Genomic DNA, 16,227 nt, shown 5'->3' with positions numbered 1-16,227 from the left:
CTTTACTTGATCCTTAGTTGCATGAACCGTTGTGACTGATTGGATTGCCTGTGGCGTGAACAGTAGCTGTCATTCCTGTCATTCTCTCATCACTGCTGTGTGACTGTACTGTACTGTACTGTATCTGTCCCTGTCAGATCTCTCCACCTCTCTCCCCTACCTTCCTCAGCTAATTTGTCATATTGAGTCATATTGAGGGTGGTGCACTGAACAGTCTTATCTGTGCTGGGGTTGGACTGAATGTTGTTGTTGAGGAAAATGTACTTCTTTCAGTGTTTATGAGCTTTGTTAGAAAAACATTTGCAATGTTCTCTGCATGCTTACTTCCTCATCTTAGCTATATATTTTTTGTTTATATTTTGTTTTAATTTTTTTATATACTTGTATAAAGTCATGGTTATTGCCTGCATTGATTTCATGGAAAATCAATTCACATAGAATCAGAGCACAAACTGTTTAGCTGAAACATTGTAGCTCACTGTCTGTCTGTCTGTTCTTCCTTTCCTAGCCAAACACAGTACTATTTGAAAATGTCACTTATTGTTTTATCTTGAGTTTAATTCCTCTGTTAGAGAAAATAATTTGATTCATAGTTGCCTCATTTGAAAAAGCATATTTGGCCAGAAAAGAAGGAAGTCATCTGGATTTTAATTTGAAATAAATAACATAGACTAAGAAATGTTTGTTCTGTATGTTGTCACAGGTCCACAGAGTCCCTGTGAGAGAACAGACCTTCGCATGGCCATTGTGGCTGATCACCTGGGACTGAGCTGGACAGGTGAGACTCACTTTGCCCCATAAGAAAAATTTGAGGTTTAATTTTACAGTCCTATTTTCAAGGTAACAATTATTGATTATAACCCTCCTGAAACATTTGATCACCATTATTAGTCAATGGGAATGTATCATCAATACATGTACGGAAGAGGTATTTTAGCAGCTGTGGTACCCTTTTGTGCATATGCTTGGTATTGCAGTGCAGTGCTGTATTTTATTTTTTTTAATAAGCCTGCATTGTTCTTCACAACTGACAACACACAAAGATTGACTGTACATCCCTAACAGCTCAGAAGCATCAATCAGAAACCTCAGAAACAGCAGAATGATGGAAGGATAATACAGTGTTTGTTACATTTCTGATTTTATTTTTAAGATGTCCTTTCCTTTTTCTTGACTTACTAGCCAGCCATGTAGAGATGGTTGTAGTAATAATGGGATCTGGTTTACTGTTCTTTAGAGCTTGCTCGGGAGATGAATTTTTCTGTGGATGAGATAAACCACATTCGCACAGAGAACCCAAATTCTCTCACAGCCCAGAGCTTTATGCTCCTCAAGAAGTGGGTCAGTCGAGATGGGAAAAACGCCACGAGTGAGAATCATTTTGTATCCATCTTTCCTACCTTGCCTTGATTTTTTATTTTTCACTTTTACACTGATTCTGATGCTACTGTTATGCTGACTGCCTTTTGCTTTACTACAAATGAAGTTACTTTTATTTCCTAACTTTTTGTTCTTAGCGGATGCACTGACGGTGGTCTTGACTAAAGTGAACCGGATGGATATTGTGACACTGCTGGAAGGTCCCATATTTGACTATGGTAACATTTCAGGCACCAGAAGTTTTGCAGATGATAGCGCTGTGTACCAGGAAAAGGCGGATGGTAAAGTTTAGCCCCATCTAGCTGAACCTCCCACCCCCCACACACACACACACACACACACACACATCCACCCTGACCTCACCCCTCCTCCCTCATTCCTTTTTTTATTGTCACCTTTGTGTCCAACTTCCCGTGCAGTTTGGCACATTTCAATATTAGAGGGGCCACCAATAACTAAATTGTTTTGTACTTGAACTCTACAATTGGACATTTCCCAAATTTATAGATCAGATCACATCCTTTTAAATGTCTCAAACACATGCAGAGTGTGTTTAATCACTCACTGTCTCTGATTTTAAAGATTTTCTGTACTCAGAGACTTTTCATTTTCTTTTACTCCATTCTCTCCCTCCCAACACCATATGCATGGACCTGGTTTGAACATGCATGAATATGGTCATGTGATGTGAAGCAATCACAGCATGATGCTTTGCCTCAACGAGTGTAGGAAGGGCCGCTCTGAACTGTATTTTCCTGTTACACCTTGACACGCTCTTCTTATGGTTTTATTGCCAATTGCCAATTATTATTACTATATTACCAATTGAACATGAAACAAACACAGTTCTCTGGTATCAAAGTAATTTTATATATATATATATATATATATATATATATATATATATATATATGTATATATATATATATGTATATATATATGTAATTTTTTTAGGAAGGATAGGAAGTAGCTAGTGTAACTTCTAATCAAGATGCATGTTATTACCAAGTTTTTCTTCCTTAAGCTGTTTTGATGTTAGTTGGTAGAAGTGTTCAGAAACCAGACATTTGTTATGTAGTGGACCACAAGACATGGCCTCAGCTAAAAGACTCAGCTGTCCTCTGCCTCTCAAGCTGTTGATCTGCTTCCTCCTCCATCTCTCCTTCTCTACTCTCCTTCCCTGCACTGGAGCAAGGGATAAAGAAAGAGAGGGGGGGAAAAGAAGAGAAAGGAGATCATCCTTCTCTCCGCAGTCTCCTCCTCCTGACGGTCTCCTGTACCTCCCTCTGTCAGCCTGGCCTACTGCAAAGAAATGACTTGTCCTCTCCTCTCCTCCAGTACAATGCCTCATTTCCACCCTCAGTCACCACTCTGTCCATCATGCACCCCTCCCAGATTACCCCTCATTTCTTCTTATTCACACATTCATTGGCATGTGATTCTAACCTGCATGTTCTTTTTTGTTTTGCTCTGCCACTTCATGTGCTGCCCCTTGCTCCCTATGGCCTGAATGCTCCAACACATCCTACATCATATTTGTCCTCTGCCCCTACAGCACCTCCCTCTACTAATGTGACCCAAGATTGTTCACTTACCACTCAGCAAATCCCTCCTCCAGCAGCCTCTACTCCCAAACCCACAAACTCTATGTCTGCATCTAATTTGCCAACCAGTTCTCCTATTAAGCCTTCCCTTTCTCCTTCTCCCTCTCTAAGCATGTCATCTCCTATTTCTGCATGTAGAATTTGTCTCTCTCCCTCACCCTGCTCTTCTCCTCTCCCTCCTTTCTCTCCCTGTGCATCGCATAGCTTGAGTCCTGCCCCATCTTCTCCTCCACCTGGATTCTTGCCGCCTTGTGCATGCTGTCAATGTCCTTGTGTGCCCCCAGGACCCCCCCTCACCACTCCATCCCTCCCTCTCAACTCCACCACTATTGAACTCTTCATTTGAACACCACAGATTTTTTGTCTCCCACATTAGCATACACATATCATAACTATTACTTTGAAACTTGCACAATGTTTCCTATTTGAACTTTATGTTATGGTCTGTTGTCTTGCATAACTCTCAAATACACACAACAAACACACACTTTAATACTAAGACCAGACGCATGCTATACACAATAATGTGAATGCAGACCCAAAAATTCTTGCCTTGTTGCATTACAAAATGCATCAGAAAGCAATTTAGAATGCAACGCATGAAATTAAGCTTGTGCAGCTAGAAGCATTTTTGTTCACACACAATACTTTCATATACGCTACATGTTAATTTGTTAGGTAAGCCAAAGTTAGATACTGCAATTTTGAAGCTCTTTGTCAAATGCTGTCAGCACACTGCTTGGGGAAATCACCCTCACTCACATATATAAACACACATATCAACACACATTTTTTTTTACAATGGGGAGATTGTACAGGCACATACACTGACAACCCCTCAGTTTCTGGAGTTTTTAATCTGTTGCATTGTCATTGTGCATTAACTGTGTGCATGTACAGTCTGTGAGTTGGCTCTGAGTGTCTGCATAAGCTTTGTGAAATGCTGTGGTTTTGATTTTTGCTCTTCGAGGTGGACTTAGGTGCTTGTCTATGTCTGTGTTTAATCATGCATACATGTGTGTCTGTGTGTGTGATTGTGTTGGGTCCTGTCACATCCATCCATCTGTGTATGTCATCTCACCCAGGTTACCACAACACCCTGGCTCAACTGCAGTCAACTACCAACCCCACCCCCACCAAACCCCCTACCTGTCCTTCTATGTCTGTTGACCTCAGACCCATCCTAGATCTGCCCCTTGACCCTCCCCCTTATTGCCCTTCCTGGGGGCAAGAACGGAACAGCAAGGAAGAGTCTGTCAGAATCACCCCATTCAGACCCTGTGACTTACCCCTGTTGCAACCCATAAACAACCGTAACACTCACTCTGAAACATTTGTAGAAATACAAACATATTCTGAGACCTACACTCAACCACACACACTCTCTGAGATTTTATCTGATCCTCACTCACACTCTCAGCTCCCTCACGACAACCATAAACACACAACTCAACTTTCAGCTGACACGCATACACTCGCCCAGGTTTATCCACTGCTCCCATCTCAACCAAACCCTGCTGAACCTCTTCGTAACCCCTCAGCCCCTATGCCACCCCAGTCCTCTGCAAACACAGACCCATCTCTAATCAAGCAGGACCATCCAATACAGGGCTACCAGGGGTTTCAAGACAAGGAACAGAGAGAAGAAAATGAGGTGGGGAAAGAGAAAATAGAATCTTTTCACTCCCAACAGAACTCATCCCTTCCAGTGGAACAAAGTGACCTAACACTACATGGAAAAAGAGGAGAGCAAGAATCCATCATCATCATTACTACCATCACCATTAGAAGAAACTGAGGTTAATATGAGAGGACAGGAGAGAATGTTCTTAAAGGAGGTCCAAGGTCAGGATAAGTGTAATCTCCCTTTGCGACCCTGGGCAGAGGTCCTGAGGGAGTCTGACTCAGGAGGAGAGGATGAGGAGGAATGTGAAAAGAGACAGGAGCGACTGGAGGTGTCAGGAGGCAACATCGAAGAGAGCGAGAGGGAAGTGAATGAGAAAGGGAGTGAGATAGTAAGAGGTGTTGAACAAATTGAGTCTGAGTTGTGCTCGTTCTCCACAGGCTGGCTCATTGAGACTGCCAACATTAATGTAGAACCGCCCACTTCAGGGCGGAGTCTCAGCTCTGACCACATGGACAGACAGGACAACAGGTACTTGACTTTAAGGCACTCATAAAACACCTTTGCAGAACAATGAAGAAAGTTTATTGTAGTGACTATACTTGCATTAAACCACTCATTGTTTGAAGAAATAGTTCAAAATTGTGTCATCAATTACTCAAATACACTTCTTTCAAACCATTATGACTTTCTTTTCTTCAATTAAACACAAAAGATGATTTCTCCATTCAACAAAAGCATATAATGACCTGGGACTGTCAAGCTCCAAAAAGGCAAAAATGCTATATAAAAGTAATACAGACATAAAGTTTTCTGAAGCGATTCTAAAGGTCGGGTATTAAAGTTAACATTTCTCATCCTAATGCCATCCAACATGTGTATGACTTTCTTTCTTCTGCAGAACAAAGGGATAGTTCACCCAAAATTAAAATTCTCTCATAATTTACTCACCCTCATGATATCCCAGGTGTGTATGACTTTCTTTCTTCACCAGAACACATTTGAAGAAAATTTGAAAAATATTTTAGCTCAGTAGGTCCTTAAAATGGAAGTGGTTGGTGATCCGAGTTTTGAAGCTCCAAATAGAACAGATAGTCATCCACACGACTCCAGCTGTTAAATTAATGTCTTCTAAAGCGACATGATTGCTTTTGTTGCGGAAATTATCAATATTTAAGTACTTTTTTAACTCTAAATCATTGCTTCCGGTCAGCAGCGGTATGCACATGTGACGTAATCGCGTTGGCACGTGAGACGTGAGAACAGAGTCACGGGTAACACACATGGAAGAGCAGCGCTGTTTTACAGCCGAGTAGGAGGAACACTGTACAGAAGCTTTGTTGGTTTTGGTTTAGATCTGTATTTATCTGTTTCTTTACTCACAATGGTGCATTTGTGTGCTTATCCTGGATGTCTCAACCGAGAGGAGAATGTGAGATTATGTCCATAACATGGTGTGGCGAGCGGGCCCGAGTGACGACGGTGCTGAACGAGGCCAGGATGGACACCTGGGGCGAATTATCTCACCCAGTTGTTGGTGATTGCGTGTTGGCGGGCGACGGATAAAGCCGCAACCAGAGCTGCAGTCGGGGGAAACACAGAGAGAGAGAGAGAGAGAGAGAGAGAGAGAGAGGAGACGCAACAAGGCCGTGCATGTGTGGTTGAGAGCTGCTTCTGAAAAGCAGAACGACTGCATGGTCAGTGAGCTGAAAAGCCACTAGAGTGTGTGATGCTGAAAAGCAATGTGTGAATGGGAAGACAATGAAAAGTGTGACGACAAATGTTGTATGTTTGGATGTGCACCCAGCTCCTGCATCCTTCTTCCCAAACGAGCAGAGGTCTTTCATACATGGCAATGCGAATACATCAAACGAGAGACCACTCTCTCATGAATCTTACCGGAAGCGTTGGATTATAGTTAAAAAATACTTGAATATTGATATTTTTTCACACTAAAAGCGATCGTATTGCTTTAAAAGACATTAATTTAACCACTGGAGTCGTATCAATGACGTTTATGCTGACTGATTTGTGGAGCTTCAAAATCACCATCCACTTGCATTTTAAGGACCTACTGAGCTGAAATATTTTTTCTATTTTTCTTCAATTGTGTTCTGGTGAAGAAAGAAGGTCATACACACCTGGGATATCATGAGGGTGAGTAAATAATGAGAGAATTTTCATTTTTAGGTGAACTATTCCTTTAAGGTTTTTAGAAGAATATATCAGCTCTGTAGGTCCATACAATGCAAGTGAATGGGGACCAAAACTCCAAAAACCACATAAAGGCAGCATAAAAGTTATCCATAAGACTCCATTGGTTTATAACATGTCTTTTGAAGCGATCCATCGGTTTTGGATGAGAACAAACCAAAACGTAACTCCTTTTTACTATAAATCTGGACATCAGCAGTCTCCTTGGCGATCATGATTTCAAGCTCGATTACACTTCCTAGCACCATCTAGCACTCCGTGCATTCAACAAGCACTAGGACCGCTTAGATTGTTTCAGAAGACATGGATTTACCCACTGGAGTCTGGACTTCTTTTATGCTGCCTTTATGTGCTTTTTGGGGCTTTAAAGTTTTGGTCACCATTCACTTGCATTGTAGGGACCTACAGAGCTGGCATGAGGGTCATTAGATGATGAGAGCATTTTTATTTTTGAGTGAACTTTTGCTTCAAGTTGAAGCCCGTACCCGAGACCATGTGACCAACCCTAGCCTGATCGGTACCGTCAGATGTTACACCTGAACCTGAAATTACTCACTCTCTTTATAATTTTTTCTTCAAGCCAGTACATTCATTACAATAGGCTGTATTTTATTTAAGCATCATAGACATAACAGTATTCAAATTTTGTTTGAAGAACAACAGTCTGGAATCATGTGTAACAGTTTTGTGACATGAGTTGCGGTATGTAAGTTCTCTTTGCAACCTGAACTTCTTCAGAATGTTGAATCTTTGTGACACCTGCAATTAAAAAAAAAAAGCTAAACTCAACGTATAAAACAAAATGCAGGTAAAAAAAAAAACAGTGTTTACATAGAAAAACAAAACAGCGCAGACACATGCAGAAACATGTTTACTGTGAACAGCCCCTAACTTATCCGTTTGCGCGTATCTGTTTATGAGAGCGAAACAACTTACTTTAAAATTAGAAATAATATACATTAAATAAATTTAGCCTATTATATAAAATATAATTATATTACCTAAATATTTAAAATTATGTATGTTTTTAATAACAAAGCCGAAACCAACCAGAACACAAAGTAATATTTGAAAAACTGACTCAAACTGCCTTTGTTCTCATATCTTGTTTACACTGCTGTGCTGTAAATGGTCACATGATATGCAAGAAGCTATGATGTTCGGCATTAATGATGTCAAACCTTGTGGGATGCATCTTCATGCAGAATATTTGAATATATGTGAACATGAATGATAACATCTTTTGTGTTCAATGAAAGAAAGACATGTGGGTTTGTAACTATATGAGCGTTAGTAAATTATGACAATTAAAATTTTTCCATGAACTAGTTAAAACAGATTAACCAAAATGTGTGCTTTAAATCATCTCAGTGTTAGTTTTTGATGCATTCTCTGCTAGAATCATTGAAAGTTTCATTTGTTCTTAACTTATGATTTTTGTCCAGTTAGCCTTTAATTTTTTTTTATTTAAACCCTCTTTCAGTCAAGAGAACTCCAGTGACTCTGTGACATCGTCATCTAGAGGGGATTCAGGAAGACCTCGACAAAACGGTGAGCACTCCGGCACCATGCCCTACAGTTCAGTGTCTCAGGAATCAGCCAATGGAGTGAAGGCAAGGGCGGGAAAACAAGAAGGAGCTCTGATTGTTGAGCACAAAGTCCAAGTAAGATAATCAGTAGATTACCAGCAGTTAATAGCTGATTAGATTATGCTGCTCTCTTTGCATCAGCTGATATCTATGTTTTGAATTCAATCTTTATCTCTGTTAGTGTGAAATGAGATACTGTTTCATGTGAAATAGAATGAAGACTTTTGAACCCTTTTTTGTTTTCTCATTCACATCCATTTACCCTCGTAAGGTTTATGTACTCCTGAAGAGTGAATACACTGACAATATACACAAATTAAACAAGAGAGAACAAAGAAAGAACTGAAAAAACAAATGCAGACACACATGTTAAGATGTACTTTATATGCATCCATTAGCAGCGTTCATCAACAGAGAGCGGCCTGGATGAAGAGCGCACTGTCACCACCAAAGTGTTCCGTAGACGTCTCATTCTCAAGGTACCTGCCAGCTAAACCACAGGGCTGTCAGGTTTAGATCTCTACAAGGGATATTGGTCCAGGTCCAATTTGAGTGGATTTTGAATGTGTGCCACCTGTGGACTGAATCCGATTCATCCAGTCAAAATATGCATCATGATCAGGTCTTTGGTCATGTGTCTGATCACTTGGTTCTTGCTGTGTGTTGGTTTCTTTGTACTTGTTGCACTTACAGGTGCTTGGTTTAGGTTTTCATCTTTTTGGTGATCTGGTCTTCAGCTTTAGTAGCTTTAAAGGTGATGTGTGTAATTGCGATGTTAAAATTATTTCTCCTATCCTAGCTTAAAATGCAGAGACAGTTATAAGTAAACCATTTGTTGGTTGATTACCCCAAAAAGTGTAAATGCTGTGGCTCTGTGATGCTATTACAATATTGCTGTTAGTTTGAGCAACCTAACCAGCCCAACGTAGCAACATTAGCTCAACCAGTGGAGTGAGAAATTACACACTTCACCTTTAATGTATGTGTGAGAGTGAGTGAAAGATGCTTGATTTGAAAGAGTGTTTTTAAACGAACTACTTTGTGTGATCTCTAAAGGTGGTGATGCAGTGCATGAAGGCCTGTTGGCTCATATTTAAAGTTCCAGCTTTGCTTGCCAGGTTCAGATGGCTGCTTTGGGTGTGTGGGAACATGCTTGTAGGTGTGGTGTGCCGCTTTTGAAGGTGTGCTGGATGTGTGTGTGTCAGCTTATTAAACCAAAGGCTCTCTTGTTTTAGGGAGAGGAGGCACGAAACATTCCTGGCGAGTCAGTTTCGGAGGAACAGTTTATTGATGAAGATGGAAACATCATCACCAGAAAAGTAACTCTGTTGTTCCCTATATGTTTCATCTTCGGTATCTATCAAATTCTCTTTTATCTGTGATCTGTCTGATATGAAGCATTTTTACTCCCTTAACTTGCTTGCAATTTCTTAGCCTATTTATCTCCAGAGCTGATTTAAAGACACTGAGACAAAAATAAACTAGATTTGCATTTCCTTATGGAAATACTGTACCAATTTTTGCAAGGCAGGAAAAGTATTCAAGTTTTAGGTGCGTCTTGGTCCTGCAGAAATGAAATGCTGCATCAGAGCCTTTTGCCACTGACTATGTTTACATGCACCCTCATAATGCGATTACAATGCGATTAAGGCAATACTGTGATTAAACTGTTGCTCTTGTAAACAGAATATTGGGATTATGATATTGCAATTATGCTAATAATCAGAGAAATGATAATCGCGGTATGATATGTGGAGTACTGCTCCTATTTGAATTGCTTTATACTGGCATGTAAATGCTTTAATCGCATTTCTTCCAGTCTGACCAAAGTGCACCTGTGCTGCAGACGGATGATGTTACACTCAAGCATAGGTTCGAAAACATCGCGAAACAGAAGATGCTGCACTTACTTCTCGGTGCCATGTGAAATGGCAGTTTCTTGCACTGTTTTCCAGCAGTGGTGCTCCCCAACTGCAGAATCTACAGCCCCAAGAAAACATATTTTCCCGAGTTATGAATATCCATTTGAATTTTATTTATTTTATTTTTTTTCACCCAATTTGGAATACCCAATTCCCTATGCGCTTTTAAGTCCTCGTGGTCACGTAGTGATTCGCCTCAGTCAACATTCCCAGCTGCCTCCGTGTCTGAGACCACCAACTCACACATCTTGTGGCTTGCCACGGAGACATAGAGCATGTGGAGGCTTCATGCCATCCACCACGGCATCCACGCTCAACTCACCACGCGCCCCACCGAGAACGAACCACATTATAGCGACCACAAGGAGGTTACCCCATGTGACTCTACCCTCCCTAGCAACCGGGCCAATTTGGTTGCTTAGGAGAACTGGCGAACTCCAGGAGTGGTAGCCAGCGTCTTTTACCACTGAGCTACCCAGGCCCTGTCCATTTTAAGTCTTAATTGAATGTTGGTGAGATAAAAAAGACCGTATTCCACAAAAAAAAAAAAAGGCAAGTACATCTTTCAAGCGAGTTTGTGTAGGGGGAGCACAACAACAGCCAGCGTGCATATTCCAATTCACAAACAAGTGACTCTTATGAACTGATTCTCTTTAGTGAATCAAAACAGGCATAGCAACCAATGTATTCCGATAAACTAATGACTCTTATTAACCGATTATTTTTAGTGAATCAAATGAGACAGTGCATCCAATGTAGTCGAAAATGACTCTTATTAACTGGTTCTTTTAATAAATCGTTCAAAAAGACTCACAAACTGACTGACTAATTTTCCTTAAGCCAACCTATATTTAAAGATACATATTTGCAACAAGATGTTTTTTTTGTAATTTTATTTTATAAAAGCATTAACGCATCACATTTCTCAACAATAATCAGAGTATTGGCAAGTAGCATGTAAACAGGATTGAAAAGGTTTGCCCAAATCATATAAACATCTGTGACAAGGAGGAGGGCGTGGCCGGGCCGTGATGGTGCACGGCCGGCACTGAATCAGCTGATCAGCGGGAGAGCAAGATAAAGGGAAGCCAGAGGTGCTAGTTCGAGAGAGAGCGAGACGTACGCGGCCACGCTGCATGTTTGTCTGTGTTTGTTTATGGTTTATGTTGTTTTAAGTTCATTTTTATCATTAAAACTTTATGTTGACTGTTCAGCCGGTTCCCGCCTCCTTGCCCATCCTTTACCTGTTACAACATCTTCTAATTATTCCTTATACTCAGATTATTGCAATAATCAGAGTATTGGTGTACATGTAAATGTAGCCACTGTCATGCTGTTTAAGCACATCGATTTGAATCAACACATAGTGCGACATCATCTTTGCAGTTTAAAGGTGGTTATAGATAGTTAAACAGATGCAATAATTATGAAACCAATTCAGTTTGCAAATAGCACTATGACATCATTGGTGTTGGTTACATTTTGAAAGCTGAATGTTTTAACTATGTACCGGTATGTCAGTGGGAGATTTTTAAGCTGAAATGGCTTCAGAGGTATAAAATTCATAAGAAAAATAAAAATAAATTTAAATAAGGCTGAAATTAACAACAGTTTAAGTGGATGCTGTACATTAACAGGTTTGCATTGGAAAAATTGCTGAAGTTTAATACTTAGTGTTAGGAGTTTAGAACAAACCCCTCACCAGTGTGTTTGAGCAACATAAATGCAGTGCAGCACTGCAAGCACTGTAATAAATAATATATCTCTCTTGCAGCTCAGTCCTCTGTAATATTTACTTCAGTGACCTTTCTCTTTCCTCACATGCCATTTTTCCATGTCAAGCATTAGTGTGACCTTTGACCCTCAATACTCATCTACAGGTCATTCGAAAGGTGATTTGCTGTGTGGATACACCTACTCCAGTATACCAGGGCTTGGTGAGTGGCACAGGGTCACAGGGAGACCCTGATTGCCCTCTTAGTGCTGCCACTCTGGGGAAGAGCCACGGCCCCCTAGTCCCTGACATCCAAACCCACCCTGCTGCACATGCTGAGGTTTGCACAGTCTGTGTGGAGTGTTTTTTTTTTTGTTTTTTTTTATCACACACAGAAGACAGTTTTATTATCATATTAAGATTTTTCAGAATTATATCAAACCTTTAATTAGTGGATCTTGCTGAGGCAAACATCACTATTACTATTGCTCATACTTAGGGTTAGTTGAGCTACACAATTTGACTTGGACTAGTAGCCAACCTCCCAGAACACCCTAGCAACATCTGAGCATTGTATTGGACACTCTACTAGTTTTGGGGTTTTTTTGTTTCTAAACAACTTACAATCTAGTTGTTTAGAAATATTGTAATTATTTATTTAAAGTAGGTCATCCTAAAACAGTAATGTTCTCGTTTTAATTGTGAATTTGTAGTATATGTATTTAAGATTCATATCACAATTCAGTTTTTGCATCACAGGATTTCTCATCACATTTGCTCAGACTGAAGACCAGAGCTCGTCAACTTTATGAATGTGTGTGTGTGTGTGTGTGTGTGTTTTGTTGAAATGTCTTGAATTGTTTATAAAGAACTGTTTGATAAGATTCATTATTTTTTACTCAGAGTCCCATTGGAAACCGTTTGATTGGTTTGATGCTAATGTATCAGAAAATTATGGTTTCTGTTCAAGGAAACTGACAAATATGATTCTTCAGCTGTCTCTCATCTTAACTTATATTTAGCTGCATTAAGCTTATGATTTTCTGCTCTTGTAGATCTGTGGGCACCTTGACTTGTCTTCCTCCTCCCCTTTTGTCCTTTTTTGTCTTCCTTCCAGCCCTATTCACATGCTTTCCCTAAAGCAATAAATAACATGAACTGAACTGCACTGCTCGAGCTGTTTAATATTAACTTCCTGTTAATTATTACTGATTAGGTTGTTATACAATTCTGGTGTCTGGCTGCTTTCAAGGTGACCTGTTGATGCTAAACTTACATTCTTTTCTTACAGATTTGTACAGAAATTGTCCATGATAATTGTCTCTTTGATGCAGGTCTGTCTCTCTTGTATGTGTAAACAGGGAGAAGTTTCCAAGGTGAGGAAAAAGGAAGAAAAGCGATCATCAGAGAGAAAGCATCGTTCATAGATTTGGCCTCACAATTACAGCCAGGTACCACATTTAAAATAACCCTCTGTTTATTATTGTTATAACGTAGACTGTACATAGTAATTATTCTACATGTCTCATGTTACTTAATATATCACATCGTTTTTCCCTATAAAATAGCAACATTACAGATACATTTGTTTTTCTTAATATTTGAATCGTGTCTCTCAAGGTTTGCAGGTATATTTTGAACTGTGTCCTGAGAGGCAGGGCCACAAGAGCTAAACAGAGACATCTGGCCCCAAAAAACCCATCTACAGCTTCCACTCTGAAATGCATGGTCTTCAAAAAGACAAAACTTTGACCTACCAGCTTGCGCATGAGCATGCATCTCACTCTCTGCGGACACATTTCCTGTTCCAAGGGGGTTTTGGTGAATTCTACTTCCTGTTCGAGCTGGGTCCCGTTGAATTCTTCTTCCTCTCTGTTTTGGATCCCATGTAATTCTTCTTTCTGTTTCTGGGGACCTATGAGGTTACACTACATTCTTCTTGAGCGTTACAACCTGTGCTGATGTGGACCAACAGGAAATCTGACACTTTTGTGCCATGAATATCAGATGAATATAAGGGCAGTTTTAAAATATCCCTTAAACTCCAAGCTGGGGAAAAAAACAAAAACAACAGTAACATACACTCATTTCTCTGTGACCAAAGATGGCACGAAAGCTCTAGGAGGGAAAAAAATATTCGCCTTACACATTACCGTGGACCCATGACATTAGGAGAAGGATCCCTGTGTTTTGTTTTTTTGTTTTTAAAGCAAAAATAAACTATGTGGTGGACTTTTCTGTACATAAATTACATTATGTAAAAAATACAATTTAGCAGTTAGATTTGGAAAGAGCACTGCAAAAATACACTTTACAAGTGCTTTCAACATTTTAAAGACAGTTTGAGTGTAGCTTCACATGCTCTTGTATAGATAATTATTATAGCAGGTATGTTTGTATATGAGTGAAGTTAGTTCAGTTTTCAGGGGACATTTCCTTCCTTGAAATCCTCTGCGAATTACAGCGATTCCCAAAATGGGAATTTATCAAGTTCTGTGAAAAAAGTCATTCAGAGGACTAATATTTTGATGCATGTAGTTCACCTTATTTTAGGAACCTTTTTTCTAAGTTTGCAAAGCACTGTATTTAAAAGACAAATAAGAAAATACTTTTTCTTGCATACACATACAACCCTAACATGTCTCACCTTTTTATACTCCAAAATGTTACCCTAAAAGCATCCATATTGTAGAAATGATTAAGTGTGAAAAGCTCTTAACAGATTGCTTCCTTAGGAGTTCAGTGTAGTGTCTGTTATCCTCCGTGTGGAACAGCGTCTGCTGATGTTAGCCTGAACGCTGCAAGTAAGAGGTGTTCAGAATGTTAATGCTAGTAATCAGCCTCTCTGTTCAACTTTCACTGTATCATGTGTAGTGGCTGTACAGCATAGAGGTCTCTCTCTGTCTTAAGGCTATTTGTAGTCATTATTGGAATGTCTTCATACATTTGCCCTTGTTTTCTTTTGACTGCTGAGGTTTTAAAATAAAATTTTGGCATTTTGTTTCAGGTTAGGTGAATATTTAATATTTTCATCTGGAGTCACACATACTTGTATGGGTCGTCTTTAGACCTTTATTGTCAAATTATTGGCTTATGTATTACAAATGACATACAATGGATGAACATTATAATTTTTAGTATTACAAGAAAAATTTTCCAATTATAAAACTGTGTGATATATTTTAGACCAGAGAGTCAATATGTTGCAGAGTTCTGCATCGCTTTTGATAATATACAATTTTTCTTTAGAGATTGTTTGTTTTGTTTTCTTTCAATAGTGTTAGTCTTATTAGCTTGTGGTGTGTATGGTGTGAAATATCGTTTTGTGTGCTGAACTTTGCTATGGACATGAGATCTCCTGAGAGACTTTATAAGGAAACTATGTCATGGTGGGGTGTGGTTCTGCTTCCCTGTTACATGTCAATCAAACTGTGGGAGGGGCCTGGCATGGTCCAATCAGTTGACTTTGTTTGATATAATTGTTTTCACCTGAGCAAAATTTTTGATGTACAATTCTTACAAGTGAAGCCATTTAAATGTAACTATAATAGCACTTTGGTTATTGGAGGTCTTCTCTTTTAGAAACTAGCAGCTATGATGCCACCATAATGTTTCAAATGTCTGACAAATATCTGATTTAAAAATGAAATAAACGCATTGATTTTGCAAACCTATTACTTTTTTTTTTCTTTTTTTATTATTCATAGTTCAACATTTATGTCCAATCTCTGAAAAGCATCTTGTATTTTAAAATTTTCAATGCAGTGTTATATCAGAGTGAACTGGTGTATTATCCTTTTTCTACTGCATAGTAATAGTTTAATAAAATGTTTACAGATGCTGTGGGACAGTGCAATCCAAAATGTTTTTTATTTTTTATTTTTTTCACTTAAAAATTAATTTCATAGCATTAGTTAACAAAATATCAAATCAAGTGGTTTTTACTGTAATTCTCCACTTTCACTTTCTTCCGCATTTTTTTTTATTTTGTTTTTATGGCGATTCGCATTCATTATGCTTATCGCCACCTACTGGTTGGGGTTATTCAAAGGTGGAGATTTTTAGGAGAAAAAAAGGACTTAAATATTTATCTGTTTCTCACCCACACATATCATAGCGCTTCTGAAGATATGGATTTACCCATTTTAGCCATATGGATTACTTTTATCCTGCCTTTTTT

The 16,227-nt window shown here is 39.2% G+C and overlaps 1 protein-coding gene across 1 annotated transcript in view; it reads left to right on the top strand.

Annotated features, from left to right (window-relative positions):
• Positions 1-15,721, top strand: part of LOC127411381 (ankyrin-3-like) — a 155,598-nt gene extending 139,877 nt beyond the window's left edge. The window contains 11 exon segments of the mRNA XM_051646906.1: positions 704-778; positions 1,238-1,369; positions 1,518-1,661; positions 4,070-4,725; positions 4,727-5,139; positions 8,306-8,486; positions 8,810-8,890; positions 9,647-9,730; positions 12,214-12,387; positions 13,409-13,498; positions 13,668-15,721. Of these exon segments, the coding sequence (XP_051502866.1) occupies positions 704-778; positions 1,238-1,369; positions 1,518-1,661; positions 4,070-4,725; positions 4,727-5,139; positions 8,306-8,486; positions 8,810-8,890; positions 9,647-9,730; positions 12,214-12,387; positions 13,409-13,474 (2,006 nt within the window). The 3' untranslated portion in view covers positions 13,475-13,498; positions 13,668-15,721.
• Positions 15,722-16,227: the final 506 nt, after the last annotated feature.

Source organism: Myxocyprinus asiaticus, chromosome 20 (assembly GCF_019703515.2).
Source record: "Myxocyprinus asiaticus isolate MX2 ecotype Aquarium Trade chromosome 20, UBuf_Myxa_2, whole genome shotgun sequence".
NCBI lineage: Eukaryota > Metazoa > Chordata > Actinopteri > Cypriniformes > Catostomidae > Myxocyprinus > Myxocyprinus asiaticus.
Note: the sequence above shows the minus strand (reverse complement) of the source record. Positions and strands in the feature narration are given on the sequence as shown.